The sequence below is a fragment of the Eleutherodactylus coqui genome, chromosome 4, assembly GCF_035609145.1.
Source record: "Eleutherodactylus coqui strain aEleCoq1 chromosome 4, aEleCoq1.hap1, whole genome shotgun sequence".
Lineage (NCBI taxonomy): Eukaryota > Metazoa > Chordata > Amphibia > Anura > Eleutherodactylidae > Eleutherodactylus > Eleutherodactylus coqui.
Window position 1 is genome coordinate 111,863,243 of NC_089840.1, and position 15,728 is coordinate 111,878,970.

At 47.2% G+C, this 15,728-nt stretch overlaps 2 protein-coding genes across 3 annotated transcripts in view; one reads left to right on the forward strand and one right to left on the reverse strand.

Moving 5' to 3' along the window:
* Nucleotides 1-891, forward strand: part of NME7 (NME/NM23 family member 7) — a 127,548-nt gene extending 126,657 nt beyond the window's left edge. Inside the window, exon 12 of the mRNA XM_066600002.1 lies at nucleotides 61-891. Within this exon, the coding sequence (XP_066456099.1) occupies nucleotides 61-93 (33 nt within the window). The 3' untranslated portion in view covers nucleotides 94-891. The remainder of the gene's footprint in view (nucleotides 1-60) is intronic.
* ATP1B1 (ATPase Na+/K+ transporting subunit beta 1) lies at nucleotides 125-14,169 on the reverse strand. 2 transcript variants are annotated; one of them, XM_066600004.1, is made up of 6 exons: nucleotides 13,827-14,169; nucleotides 11,751-11,879; nucleotides 5,252-5,407; nucleotides 3,517-3,695; nucleotides 3,357-3,434; nucleotides 125-1,518 (listed from the first exon to the last, which is right to left on the reverse strand). In XM_066600004.1, the coding sequence occupies exons 1-6, from the start codon at nucleotides 13,924-13,926 to the stop codon at nucleotides 1,252-1,254; spliced, it is 909 nt and encodes a 302-aa protein (XP_066456101.1). In that variant the 5' UTR covers nucleotides 13,927-14,169; the 3' UTR covers nucleotides 125-1,251. The 2 variants fall into 2 exon arrangements, with proteins under 2 accessions (XP_066456101.1, XP_066456100.1); XM_066600003.1 differs by having other exon boundaries at nucleotides 3,517-3,698; nucleotides 13,827-14,167.
* Between the last annotated feature and the right edge of the window lie 1,559 nt (nucleotides 14,170-15,728).

Genomic DNA, 15,728 nt, shown 5'->3' on the forward strand with positions numbered 1-15,728 from the left:
CCAACTTCGCAGCAGGACAACTCCTGGTATAATGTACTAATTGCAGGTGTTCTTTCCTAGGTGCAATATTTCTTCAAGATCCTAGATGGCTGAATGGTGACTATAATAAAGACACACGCAGGGATTGGATTATTCATTTTATTGTCTGATGGTTTTGACTGAAAGAGCAACTGTACTCCTTGCAAATATTACAGATGTTGGAACAATGTGCGCACAGTAGACATGTAATAATACATCCTATGGGATACTGCATTGCATGTTTGTTTGTTTTTTAAACTTGTTTTAAAATAAAGATTTATTCTTCGACACGTGACTTTGGTTTATTCATACATTACTTTTTCTTGAAGAAAAATAAAATTGTACAACTGCATAAATATAAAATTCTTCCACCATGAAAATGGTTAAAACATTTGTAAAGACACAGCACCAAACTGCGATGCTTCCTGAAAAAAATAAAATATATATATATATAAAACGCAAAACAATTAGCCCTATTCCTGGCAAAAAAAAGTGACAGTCAGACCCAGGCTTTAACACACCTTCATAACGACATACAAAAGAAATAAGAGGGGAGGGCTTCATATAAAAAGCATTAAATACAAAGCACAGCACAACCCATCACCTGTTGTGTAGAGTGAAGCTAAAGACAGACAAAGACAAAAAAAAACAAGAACACCCTGTCCCCCTCTTACACATAAAATGAAATCAATACCACATGAAAGGCTTTATGGAGTGCTATGAAATCTCCTCCTTGGTTAGCCAGCTCACTACCATGCCAGTTTTATTCCCGATGCTGAGTATTTACACCTTGGACTAAAAGCTTGCTCACAAAACAAAAGACAAAAAAAAAAAAAAGAAAAAAAAAGAAAAAACGACATGGCTTGGCGGAAAGTGTAGATTCTGCACATCTGCTACTGTACAATACACTAAAAAAATAAAATACACAATTTAGCAACATTCTGGGGCCAAAAACATTGCTGATTACATTTTTGATTCTGGAATCATAATTTACAGCATAACGGGCGTCTCCCAAGGTTCAAGTCATTTATTAGTTTCTCTCATTTACAGTAAAATAAATACTTGTTGCTATTGCTACACCTTGATTTTACATTCTAACCCTAGTAAATGCGGAAAGCTAGTGTAAAGCATATATATTTAGTGAAGGTCCCATACATGACAGTTTGTTCAAGACTAAAAGTTTTTTTTTCTTTTAAACTTTAGAATACGGTATTAGACGGGCGGTGCCCGCGATCAGCTATCCTTAATCTCCACCTTGATATCGAAGCGTCCCTGAAAGCGATCTTTATCGCTATAGTATATGTTCTCGGCGTACGCCTTGCACTCGATGCGAACGTCTTGATTCTTGCTGATGTTTGACAGTTGCACAGCGATGAGGGGTTGTAGATAGTTGGGTTGTAGCAGCTTTCCGTAGTAAGGATAGTAGCTCAGGGGGAATCCAACCTGTCCGTGCACGGTGTAGTAGTCAATGGTATGAATTCTAGCATGATCCTCATCTTTCTGCAAATAAAGTTGCATTGTCAGATTGAATCAAGTTACTGTACTGCACCCGGGCACAGCAGGCCATCACTGGGACGGCCTCATTCGCACGGGTGTAATGGCGCTCCGTATAATGGATGCATTTTTTGCGAGCACAATACGGACAGCATAAGCCCCAATGATGTGTGTATTTTACTCACAAGACCAAATCGCAACGTGACTGAAATTGTCCATTAAAGTCAATAGTATTGTAAAAATATGCAGTGAATACGCATAATACATACATATTCACTGTATATATGCACCAAGCCAGGAGAAATCTATGAGGCCATCTCATTATTTTTTGCACGCAGGAAAAATGTAGAACATACGCGCAAACAATAAAAAATATGCAAAAAAGACCAAATACGCAGTAAATACGTGCAGTTTTGGCTTGTGAAAATGCTGCATATTTCATGGACCGACCAAAACTGCACCCCCCGTGTGAATGAACCCTCAGCATTGCCTTGACAGAATTCAAGTTGCCACAAATGGCAGATGGCTACCACTGAGCAAAGTCCGACAATCTCAGTCACTGAATGGCTACTGCTGTATTTTAAAAGTACATTTTCAGTAATGTGATATGACGCTTCACCCGTAATATAATGCAGCATCCCGCCACGGGGCGTGAGGACTGAATGCTTCACAAATGTCTCCTGCATTATTTGATTTCTTGAAACCGCATTAAAATGTTGGCAGTTTTATAGTAAAAGCGCAGTGTTTTCCATCTGTCACCACTGTTGGCTTTCTCCAACGACCACTAAGTGGTCGTCCAATATGGGACCATCTTTCTATAACGCTCTATGTAACAACCATGATTGCAGCAAATACATGCGCATATTATATATACAGTGGGCACCCCTATGGCATGTGTGTACATACCTTTTAGCAATGCACAGTGTTTGCTTAAAGGGCTTTACCAGGACTAAGCTATTAATGATCTGAGAGGCGTCTGTGTGGCAGTCCTGGGAACCTTCAGGTTCAGTAGGCTCTGGGCCGCCATGATAGCCCATTGGCACCCCTGATCATACTGTAGGGGGTACCAATTCACAATCTATCCTGCTGAATGTACAGACAAGCGGTCAGCATCTAAACAGCTAACTGATCGCGGTACTTACTGGCAGCAACAGCTAATAGCTGCCGGCTATGGAGCGGACTCGGCCCCTTAAGCTTGCTCCATACACACTTCAGGACTGCAGGGCGTTTATACGTGTTCAGCGGTCCTGAAGTGGTTAAGGTGTTGTACCAGGGTCACAAGTTATTTCCTATCCACAGGATAAGGGATAACTTGCTAATTGGTGAGGGGTCTCACCTGTCTTGAGAATGAGGCCCATGTCCACCTCTGCCTGCTTCTCCCTCAGTGACATCAGAATGAATGGAGTGCTGGCTGAGCGTGTGCGGTCGGCATTCCATTGATCTCAATGGTACTGTCGGTAATACTCGAGCACTTGCCAGTTGGCCATCTCCGCTGGCCCACTGAATCAGTGCGCTTGCACGACCAGCGCTCCAGCCTCCTCCTTACTGTCGCAAATACAGCAGGCCCGCAGTGAGGATTGGGAGACACGAGACCCCTGTTCTTGGGATCGGTAGGGTTCTCAGTTGTGAGACCTCCACCGATCAGCAAGTTATTTCTTATCCTGTGGACAGCAGATAAATTGTGATCAAGGCACATCCCCATGAAAGATTATTATGTTCTCCAGTAGTCCCATGTATGTGCCAATCTACGATTATGAAGCTGCAGATTGAGTCCTTGCAGTTGGCTGTATGTGTTCTGTTGTACACGGGCTTCTAGAAGTCACCGTATATTGTCAGAAACTTACCTTGCCTGTACAGTGGATAGGAATGATGTGTGGGATGTAAACGTCGTGAACATTAGGAAAGGTTCCATTTACTGGAGGCTGTGACAAAGAAATGAAAGGTTTGGTAAGTTTTTGGCTGTGTGCAGGTTTTGCCAATTGGTCTACACGGTGTGACTCTTACCTTTGGTTTAAATCCCAGAACTCTGTTAAGTTTCACAATCACACAGGGCCGGCCATCTTTAAAGCCAAAACTTGGATCATTTATACCAGAGCAATTTCCAAGCCATTCCCTGTTAAACCTACAGGATCTCTTCTGTCCATTCTCTGGACTTATTGGCCCGCGATCCGTGTAGTCCCCTCCTTCTGGAAAATGTAAAACCAGATTACAAAAATGTATTTAACAGCAAAGTATACAAATATTCCTTCATGTAGTTGTGAGCGCTCACTCTGTATGGGCCTAGATAATCCACACAAGTCAGCGGAGCCCCCCCCACCCTCAGCAGGTCAGGCTAACTAGTGTGGATGATGACAGATATCAGGGAAGAAGGCTCGGACAGCTTGGATTTTACCATGCCATATTTGGTTACTGCTGGAGATAAGCTGCCACCAGATGCATCTGGCAGTGGCCACTTCCCTTCTCCCCATTGAGGATGCATGCATACGTTGCGGAGCTGACTGTGCATGTGTACATGAGTAAGGCCCAATGTCCACGGGCGGATTTGAATTGCAGGACACCCACACTGACAATCTGCAGTTCAAGCTGCCGCAGGGAAGCTCAGGGCATTCGCACTTCAATTAACACCTGCGGATTTGCGGATGCCATGCGTGGAAAAGAAGTTGCAGCATGCTCTATTTTACCACAGATGGGCTCCATAGATCCCTATGGAAGCAAGCGAACTGCAATGCATCTGCAATTTAATTGCAGATTTGAAGGCAGATACCTCTCTGGTTGCTTGGAGGCCAAGCAGGGAGGTGGGGGAAGGCAATTATCTTGAGCTTGCAATTTTTTTTTCCGTGCGGACAATCCGCAGGCATCTGCGTACATCCGCGCACTTGTGATAATTAGCAAGCATTCAAAAATAATTTCTGCACTGCCGCGCAGATCTTTCGCTGCGGAAATCCGCGTGTGCCGTGGAACTGAGGCCTTAGTCAGGAGAAATAGCCATTGCCTGACAGCTATCTAAGGGGTATGGCCAACTTAAAAGGAGTTGTCAGAGATAAAACGTTTTTATTTAAAAAAAAACAAAAAAAAAAAAAAACGGTCCCCCATGGCAAAAGAAAAAAAAAAGAAAGAGTTTATGCTCACTTCTCCTGGGTATAAGGCCAACTGTGACACTGCAGCCTCTAACTGGCCACAGCGGTCACGTGCTTCCGCCCAGTTGTCTACCTGGAAGTCACCTCCAATACTGTTGGTGACTGTCAGCTGGGACCCGGGGCTCCAGGACAAGTATACCCTTGTCTTTTATTTTAGGCAGAGCTCAGGTGGGAGATAGGGTTGTGTTCTAATGACAAAATCCTTTAAAAGTGACTGCTGTTTGGATCTGTGTAGTAGTCTGAGAAACTTGCACTTATTTAGTAGCAGGCAGACACAGAAGTAGTCCTGGATATCCATGAGCTGCAGGCTAGCCAAACCCACCCCGCCCTCCAGCCAATGACTGGCATCTCTCTCTATATATACAGTGATAGGCAGTCAGTGGCAGGGAGGGAGGGTGTAGCTAGCCTGCAGCTCATGAATATCCAGGACTACTTCCTGTAGTCCTCTATGTATGTGCTGCTACTGATAAAATGCATGTTTCTCCAGAAGCACTGCAGATACACACAGCAGCCCTCAGAGGGGTGCAAAAAGATGGTGACAGTCTCTTTAATAACCTGCTTGATTCTACGATATAAGTACAGTCAGACGTCTTAATACTCACTAAGGCAGTCTTCAAAAATCTTTCCGTCTTCCTGCCTGCTGATATTGTACTGGTCTAAAAACTTTGAAATGCCAGCCACATACTCTGCATAGGAAGATGGGTTATTCATTGAAAAGGAGATTTCTGCCTTCACGGCTTTGGGTAGCTGGGTCAGTCCTGGAATATAAAAGGAGATCTTTTAGACACTATTCCATTACTCCAAAAGTGTCTAGTTCTGATAGTTCTACATATAACATTACCCCCCACCACCCCGTGACCACTTCCCTCTTAAGAACTAGGCAGGACACACATTTTTACAGAAAAAAGTTAAGAGTCTACAAATAGAGATTCTGCCTCATGTTGACACACGGTAGTGACTTCCCCAAGGTGCTCCACAGGGTTGAGGTCTACTGATCTTATCTTGTCGGAGGCACCAGCCGGAGACATGAGCTTGGGAGTCCGTGCAACACGCTGCCGTTACCGGGAGCCAGCCGTGCACTTGACCCCATTTGCATCCTTAGTACACTCATTGGCTGATTAGATATTTGAATGAAGAAGCAGGTCATGAAGTAACCCCTTCCGCTACGTATACATGTGCGCATGGGCAACAACCCCTCCCATTTCTGCTCAAAACTAAAGTCTAAATGTTGTCTTAAGCAAGCTATAGGTGAAAGCAAGAAACGGGCCTGCATATGATGTAATGTCTCTGCCGATCAGGGAGGCGTTGCATCATAGGACAGATCCCAAAATATTATAAATAGTCTATAGCTATGCGACTCGGTAATCTCCCTGTGGGTGGCCAGCTCTGGGCGCATGTAATGTTATGGGGAAGACTTATTAACCCTTTCCAATCCACTGTATGATGCCTTCCTACATACTGATTGAAGCTTGTACAGCTCCAAATGTCAGAAGACATCAGACAGGGTATTCTTACCGTCTATTGCCAGCCACTCCGCTGTTGGAGCCTCTCTGGCGCACACACACTGGCTTTAGCCAGCAGATGAAGAGAAAGCCTTTTAGGAAACCCTGAATCCAAAATTGGATTGGAAAGGGTTAAAGGGGTGTTTGAGACAAAATTAAGAATTCCAAAATAGTCCTAAATCATCTCAGTGCTATAGTACATCCATCCATCCCTTTCCTCTGCTCTCCTCATTCTGCAGCCCCTGTGCATTGTTGTTTACATCAGTACTTCCTGTTCACCGTCCTCTACTACATCTCCCATAATTCCCTGGGCTGCATCGCCTCCTGCTCACTGTGCTCCTCCCACACTGCTCATGAATACTAAATCCCACCCACTAAACCAATAATCATTATCTAGCACCTCTCATTGTCTCACAAAGCTCAATAAGAGGTGGAGCCTGTATCACCAACAGCAGCTATAGCTGCAACAGGAGGACAGCATAGAGTGCAATGGATCATCAGACTGGGAAATATATAAAAAACACACACTACTAATTCTGGACGAAAAGAAACAAAAACCAATTCCTTCAGAGCAGTAGCAGCTAGAGGGAGAAGGCAGCAGTGCCGGGCGGAGTTAGTGAGCATGCAGTATATCCTCTTAGAACTGTACCTGCTCATACCTCTGGGTGATCTTCTGCTCCCCGACACCCACCCGCCCATCTCATAAATATTCATGTGGCTGATACATGGTCAGGACAAGAGGCGAGCAACTGCTGACCCCAGCAAAGGAAATCTCAAAATCAGGACAGCCGGGGTCATGTGACGCACCCTGACTGCAGCAAAAGCACTCATTTAAAAAGGTAAAAAAAAAAAAAAAAAAAAAAAGGCTTTGTTGAATGCATCTCTGAGGCAGGCTGGGATAAAAGGTTAAAGGTTTGTAAACTCCTGGGATACCCCAGTACTGGTGTATCTTGACGCCACAGGAAACTAGGCGTTTGACAGGGCTTGCATGTAGCAACGCCCCTGATAAACCCCTAGCTTCCGATAGGGTGAAGAATGAAAGGTCCTATTAGCGTGTGAATTCCTTTAGTGCCTGGTCTGGAGGGTTAGGGTTAGTTTTTCTATTAGGCTTACATATCTAAGCCTAATAGGAAAAGGAACCCTAACCCTCCAGACCAGGCACTAAAGTAATAGACATGCAGCAGTGGTCCCTGCGCTCCCTTAGTGGTCCATGCCGGCAGTTTGTTGTAGCCGCTGTCCTCCTGGCATGGGGGATTCCACAGAACACAGTTCCCAGCCTCGCAGCAGTGCACTGCTCCACTGGCACTCCTATCCTCAGAAAGCCAGTGCCAGCTGTCCTCCGGCACCGCGACTCCCTGCATCCCCGCTGTTCCTCTACTGTGTCAGAACGGTAGTTGGGGGATTAAGCACACCCCCAGCCAATCAGAAGCTGGGGGCTTAAATTTCTCTCTTTTTAACAACTGTATTATGTCGCCACCCCTTACTTCCGGTGGCGACATAATACACCAGTACCCGATACCCCTTTAAGGCCACTTTCACACAACCAGATTTGAATTGAGGATTCCGCGAGTGTATGATCTGCGCTAATATGAGGATCAAGCTAATGCATTGAATTAAGCAGTGCCGATATTAGCGAGTCGGAATTGCATAATTTGCAAGCGGAAAATAAAATGCAGCACGTTCAATTTTACCACCGATAGCCGCGACATAGAGCCCACTGTTCTCTATAGTCATGGATATACCCGCAGCCCATATGTCATTACATTGGATAGGGGTGGCGGATATCTATCTATGTCATCGCTAAGCGCCAGGGCGGGAAATGTAAACCAAAAAAAAAAAAGTACACTGCTCATGACCACCTTATGAGCCCGGATGGAGATTCATACACCAGTCTTCCAGTCTTAAATGGGTTGCACTTGGGGGCGAGCTGAGGATGCACTGAATACCAGTTAAGGCTTGTCCTGAGGGCATGCTGGATTAAGATGCGGCTAGTAGATTAGGTGCCTCTTGGCCTGTCTGGGCACCTAGTAAGGCATCTTTGGCAGCTCCGAGCTGGTATACATTTGTGGCATACAGCCACTACGCAAGTGGCATAAACATGGCCACATTACATAATTCTCCATCAGCATCACCACAACATGTAAAGGTAGGTTACTAGCATGGTGTGGCATATACTGGGTGCTCCAAGTCAAAGGTTGATATAGACTGCAATTACACTTCCAACAATGAGTCTCGTGCCAACTATGCAGAACTTGACCCCCTCCCCACCCGTCTTCCTGCTTGGTTGGTGCCTATGCCATTGGCATCTTAGGCTCCTTCATAACCTCTGCTAAGGGCATGAATGCTGTGGATCTCCCTCAGCCCAGCGGGTCGTGGACAATCCACAGCAGTGCAGACCGGATCTTACAAGTTTTAAATCCACATCATGCCCATTTATCTGGCAGATTTTGTTTGTGGATTTTACTTGTGTAAATGAAGGGGTTAATGAGCACGGTTTGGTGCGGATAATCCAGAACGTATGAACGGACCCAATTGTTCTAGAGGATTTCTAGATTGCTGAATAGGGAGACGCGGGTTGGTCCAGCACTGGACAGCACACATACCCAGGTCCGTGTCTGAGCCCCACGGGCATCGCATGTCCTATAGAGAAGGACAACAATAGGACATACTGCGACTCTTATGCAGACCGCAGGTCCATGTAAAAAGAGCAGATCTGAAAAGTCCCAATGCCAATGGGCCTGTAGTGTCCCGTCTGCAGCTCGTTGCAAGCACAGTCTGCACATAGTCAAAATGTGTGAATAAGCCCCAAGTCTCAGGATCCTTCTACATGGAGCGATGAATCGCCAGGGTTCGCTCGTGAAGCCAGTGTACAGGCAGATAATTAGTTTGCAAATGCATTTACGTATCGTTCAGCCGTTTACATTTACTGTAGCTGCGAACGGCTAACGATCTCTGCGCACACCATTATTTATATGACTGAATAAAATGAACGAATTCCCGTTTATCCTGCAATCATTGGCCCTGTTTACACTAAGCAATTGTCGGTCAAATTTGCGTGATCCATCGATTCTTTGAACGCTAATTGTTTTGTGTAAAAGGCCCCTTAGTCTGTCAGCTGAGAGGCTGCACGGAATTTAACAAGTCGGTAACTTCACATTTGCTGGCAGGATTTGTCTACATACATGTGTATGAATGGACAGACCCCAGGACCCATCCATAGATGAGGCATATGGAAATAAACACTGTTCCCCCTGCAGCTGAGATGGTCTCTTCATGTGCTGTTAGTTATGCAGTGTTGTCCGAGAGCTTCAAAAAGCAATAAGCAGCAAGTGTCCTAAAATTATTCGCCCTTTATTCCCCCATTGACCCGAAGCCGATGGTCTGCTGGTCCCCCACTGGTATTAGTTTACAGACGGACAGTGAAGCAGTGTTATACAAGTATGGCCGGCGCCTGCCAAGCCTACAGTAAGCATAGACTGGCAGGGACCACCAGAGCGTCTGTGCGGGATCATCCAGTGATTGAAGAGATGACTACGTCCCCCTCCCCATTTACTGCTTTAAACTCTGACAATCACTTTGAAAGTGGCCATGCTGGTATATAAGTATTGTGTTAGGTCATAGAGACAAGTGCCATCCCCGAAGCCATGCCCATCACAGTCCCATTGTTTGCTATGGCAGCAGACGTTAATAGTCCATATAGATGCTGTACATGACGGGGCTGTCATCCACCTAGAGCCTTTTAATCTAGTCCTAAAACTAATCTTGCTACATTGGAAGTAATAACGAAGAATAAATCTTTAAAGCCGAGAGGATTTAGTATTTATATTATGGGGACATAAGAGGAGCTTTGTCACGGGCTGACCACACCGACCAAAAAGAACTAAAACCCCTTTAAGAGTGACTCATTAACTGGGAGAGAGCGTGAAGGTCACATCTAGAGGGGAAGTAGCTGCGATCCCTCCTCCTATGTAACACATTCGTCAGCATAGTAAGCACATGGTGTGCAGGGACGCACTTCCCCTTCGCTGCGGAGGCGAACATTGTGCAGCGTGCTCACTGCAGATAAGGCAACAACCTGCTTACACAGTACTTGGAGGCGAGCAGCCGTATACCCGTCCTGTAACACCCCCCACCTTGTATATAGCACATGGGACTGCAGACAGACACTACAAGGCAGGGGCGGCCATGTCATCCAGCTGGGACCCTGAATTATTTAGTATTTGCATATGTGAGAATGGCTAACTACCGCCGCTGTCATGTAAATGGGCATCACAATAGCACAGATGAATGGAGCCCGCCCGATGCCTTATATGTCCTAGCAATGCTACACAAACACAAGGACCCTTCAGCTGGTGTGGAACTACAAGTTTCTGCATGCTTCCCTAGCCGTAAGCTGGTGGGACACGCCGGATGGCCGTTTCACAAGCCTGTAGTCCTATTACTGCGGAGAGGAGGCTGCAGTAACTCAATCTCTTGTCCTAATCCCATTAGAGATTATCAGAAATCGCCATTATTTACGGCAGCGGATATCATTTCACTTTAATTTGATGACAATGCTGGTGATATAACATCGCTGTGAAGCTGCTTAACCTTCCCCTGTGTCAGGGACTGCTTGTCATACATCATTCCCAGCATGCCTCTAGAGTCCATACCTAAACAGGTCCCTTATGGCCCTTCTACAGGGGCGACAGTCCTTTAAATGTCTACACAAACGCTGATGTCACCGCTAAGGTCGTTGGCGCTCGTGCAGACTGTTTAAACTGAAAGACTTGCCGCCGGCTTCTTGCTCAGCGCTGAGAGTTTACACGTGACGAAAAGCCAACAAGGTTTTTAAACTGACTTTTCAGTCAGCTCAAACAGCTGCGAATGACAAGTGAGCGTTTTTTTCCGATTCACACTGAACGATTATTGCTCAAATTCATTCGTTTGAAATAATTTTGAGTGATAATCGATACGTGTAAATGGGCCTTTACACATCAGTATTTGTAAGCCAAAATCACGTGAGGGTGCAAAATCCAGAAGAGATGCAAATGGTCCCATTATACTTGGTAGTTTCCATTCCGGGTTTTGGCTTCCAAATAGTGATGCAAAATACTGACCAGATCCTGAAGGAGACCTGAAGGTCACGGAAAACTTTGGAAAATTCCACATTGACTTATTCTGTTATGAAGCAAACATAAACGATGCCGTCAGATGTAGCAGAGCTCCGATAATCCAGCGTAACGTAACGAGCAGCTCGGCTGAATGGGTTTAGTTCCGTACAAATGCGATGGATAATCCTGAAGAACATGTTGTGGCTCACGCCTCGCCATCAGTTATAAAGTGAGTAGCAGGTAGTAAGACACGGTTAATCTGTAGCATTAGTGCATTTATAGCAGAAATTAAAGGGTTAAAGTCCAGAATCAATCTGGATCCCACTTTCTACAGCACCCCTTGCCTACTCATTGTATAAGAGACCTTTCACAGCGCAAGCCATGGTTAAATCCACATGGCCCTGTATGATTCTGATGCGGAATTAAAAATGGATTCCATCTGCTAGCGGCGGAGCTAATTTGTGTGATGTGACCCCCCCTAAAAGAAGAAGAGAAGATGGCATTACCTGGTGGAGCGACGCGGTCTTGATACTTTGGTTCGTATATACTGATGGTTAATAGAAGCACGTGAATGGTCCCAATAAATATACCCGCTAGGCAGCCGTAGAAGACCAGGTAGAAGAGCAAGATTTTAACTGCAAGAGGAGAGAGAAAACAACAATTAAGACACGTAATTAGCTCTAGATCTTATCACCTAGATGTGAGGATGGCACAGATCATACCGCCCCCCGCAGATCATACCGCCGCCCGGCCTCCGGGGGAATTCCACTTACAGAAACCAATGTGTCACCTAAAGCAAAGTACAGTCTGGCACTTGCAGGCTTGTAGATGGAACGTGAGCCGCGACGACAGGGCATTGTTAATTACCAGCTCAGTGTGTAGCCGTCCGCCTGCAGAGCGAGGCCGGCACCCTCACGGTTAACAGCCGTATCCAGGCAGCGTTGAGCAAGTGTCAGTGACGTCAGGGAGATTTGGAAATTTTTTCCACAGCTCAGCCATAGGAGAGGAGAAAATCACCAGCGCTGCTGCACAAACACGCTGCTGTCCGGCATGACACGCCACGGAAACACACATCACACCAGGGACTGTTACTGGTACCCAGCTTTCCCAGAGTCCGCCGTGCGGACAGTGACTGATTACCTCTGGTGGCAGTGTAATGGCGGCCGTAGCCCCCGGACAAAACCCGGTAGACGCCAAGCCATGTCAGGACAGTGACAGTACAGCTAAAGCAGATTCCAGGTCCCCGCGATGGTGCTGGCGTAGGGCTCACTCACACGGGCAGATGCGATTTCGGTCAGTGAAAAACGTACTATTTCAGCGTCTTTTTTACGTCCTTGTGTCATCCGCTATTTTTACAGAAAGAAAGAGCCACAAATGACGTCCTGGCAACATGCCTTAAAAAAGCGTAACGCACATGTATGTGACATCTGTGTGCACACTCCCATGGCGCTTCTGGTCCACAAATAGTAGCCAGAATGGGACATGCTGCTATATCGGACCATGGATTTGTATAAAAACCGCCATGTGAATAGTCCTATCTAGTGTCATGGGTGCCGTCAGGTAACACAAACCAGCACACGGAAGGGAAGAACACGCGTGTGAATGAGCCCTAGATGTAACATGCCACCATACATGTCAGCAGTCATTCTGCCCTGCCGGGGAAACCCACAGAGCTGCTCCTCGTATCCATCCGGTGATTACATGGAGCAGCGCTACAAGAAGTCCTTGAGTCGTCCTCCTCTACTGGGTGGTAATCAGCACTTACAGTCATGGCCGCTGCCGAGTGAAAACCAATAGATTGCTTTATTGGTGCCCCTCTACCTACCAATCTACAGTAGGTAGATGGGCACCAGTGCCCATCTACCTACTACGTATATATAACATTTATACGTAGTAGGTAGATGGGCACCAGGATAGATACGCTCACACCACCGTGAGACCAGAGACCGCGGACACTCATTTCCAGTTTCTCCTAGGACTACAGATAACACCGCCATAACACTACACAGCGCTCTCCACATTCATCAGTCCCAGGACAAGCCTGCCCCATTAATCATCCCCGCAGGCCATGGAGAAGGTAGGAAGGAATGGCTGCCCGTCGGTGAGGCCTACCTCAGGCTGCGGCCGGTTGCTAGGAGACGACCTTCCAGGACCTGCTCCTTCCTGACCCTTCCTCCCAGCCTCCAGCGGCTCCTGCCCCCTCGTGCACACGTGTTACCAGCGGTGCCAGGCTCTACCACATACCCCCAATGGGCATCCCACCCCCAGCTCACCAACCTGTCACCTTGACTAACCTTGAGCGGTGATGCAGAATTAACCCCTTCCTGGCCGCCGGTGGGGTCACCCCTGCTGGCAGTGCCCACACACACCTCCCCCTCCCTTCTGCGTATTTTCCATTGCAAGGCAACAACTGCAAGGAGCGCCCCCTCCGCCGGCACGGCGCCCTCCCTGCTATAGATCGGCTGCATCCTGCCCTTCACGCTGACCTCTTCCCTCACGAATACCCTAAAGACGGGCAGAGAATGTGCCAGCGGCCATTGTGGCATCCTCCGCAGAGGGCACCTTGAGGCGGTGATACTTACACCAGCTGCCACCTGTCCTGCCCAGGAACTCCTTCTTCTCGGGGTTCCACAAGAACTTCTTCCAGCCGCCGTCGTTCTCCTTGCTCTTTTCTCTGGCCATGTCTTGCTTAGATACCGGCGGTTAGATACACTCCGTGACCTCTGAGAGGGAGATAGATATATACGGTGGCTTGTGCTTGGGGAATGGCTTGTGCTGCTCCCTGGGAGGCTGTAGGTTAAGGCTTGGCTTGTGGTGGCACAGCTGGCACCGGAGAGGGCAAGGCAGCGGTGCTTCAGTGACAATGGCTGCCGGTGAGAGGACGGGAGGAACTTGGACCCGGCGAGGTCCTCTGTTCTCTTCACCTCCTAATATATCTACCTTCCTCTGTGGAGAGGCGGCGCTGTAGTCACACCCGGCCAATGTGAGGGGAGAGGCGGGGAGGGGAGGCGCTGTGCAGCCGCAGAGCCCTGTGCCCCTCCTCATGAGGGGAGACAATGAGGTAGCCTGGGCACATGGAGGGCAATGGCTTCATTCCTGACTGTGAGGGGCATGTGTGGCATGAGGGCACCACAACAGTGTTAGGGCCTATTCACCCCACAGCGTCTGTCTGTCAGTGCACTGCGCACGACCGCGTATTTCACGCACAGCGGGTCGGATGTGCGCCCGGCCGGTGACCCTGCGTACGGCGAGTGATGCCACTCTCACACATGCGATTTCCAGTGGCGTTTTTGAACGCACGGTACAGCGTTTCACAGCGCTTTTTAACGCACGCCGTTACAATGATGCGTTAATGAACGCTGAAAAATAAAACAGGCAGCGCTCAAAAATCACGGCGTTTGTAAGCGCTGGTCTGCGAAGCCCCATTGAAATCAATGGCGGCGTTGTACTGCAGCGATCGGGATGCCGCGCTAATCGCAGTAAAAGGCGGACTAACTATTTCAAATTACCACGGAGGCACGCAGGTGGGCATAAACAGTAAGGCTGGGTTCACACGGGGCAGGAATCTCGCGGAATGTGCGCTCGTGGAATACGCAATTTGTACTCACGAGTGTGCCTGCGTTTTACCGCAGATCGTCTGCATGGACGTCAATTGCGGAATCTACTATGAAAATTCGGTCGTGTGATAAAGGCCTTTAAAAAAAAAAAAAGCCATAGCGGGGTTACGTACGAATCGCTGCCCATATGTAATGTATATGCTGCCCATTCAAAAGTCAAACGCTGCATAGTACATAAAGAAATAGAGCAGGCTGCCATCTTTTTTTTCGCGCATGTATCTATACGCTAATGTGAACGGATCAATGAAAGTCCATTTACTTTTATTGACTCCACCGGGCATCGTGGACGTAATACGTGCTGAAATCACGGTTGTGTGAATGAGCCCTAAGGATTGCCTGCATGTTGCACCCTTGGCATATGGTGGTGGGTACAGTTTATACTTATAAATCGCTCGCAAGTAGTTTACATTCGCCGTACCAGTGAACGATTACGACTGGTATTTAAACCGAACGATAAGCGAATGCGCCAAATATGATTTTCATGCTCGCATGAAATGAAGATGAGCGAACGGATTATCGTCCGATCATTGGCTGCGCCTGCATTTGGCGCTTATCGTTCCAATTCGAACGATTCAGTGAGTTTTGGAAGATAATTGCGCCGTGTCAGGGCTCCTTCAAATGCAGAGAAGAGAACCTGCGGAGTGTAATGGTTTTGTTTACAAGCAAGCATTGTTCATGCGCGCAAAAAAAGAACGCAGCATGCTCTATTTTCATGCGCATATACGCACCAAAGGTCCCCGTAGCAGTCGATGGGGGGTGCGCAAATACACAAAGAAATACGTAATTACGCTGGAAAGAGCTAGACATTTTTTGTTTGCTGTGCGCAATTGAACACGCCGTGCGGAGGCAAAAGGTTCAGTAAAGTAC

What these genes read in the sequence shown, in the direction of transcription:
- ATP1B1 (XM_066600003.1), bottom strand. Translation starts at nt 13,926, where the DNA reads ATGGCCAGAGAAAAGAGCAAGGAGAACGACGGCGGCTGGAAGAAGTTC. An exon ending in CAGGACAGGTGGCAGCTGGT is followed by an intron (nt 11,880 to 13,826) that starts GTAAGTATCACC and finishes CTCCTCTTGCAG; the next exon opens with TTAAAATCTTGCTCTTCTAC. An exon ending in GATTTTTGAAGACTGCCTTA is followed by an intron (nt 3,699 to 5,251) that starts GTGAGTATTAAG and finishes TACATTTTCCAG; the next exon opens with AAGGAGGGGACTACACGGAT.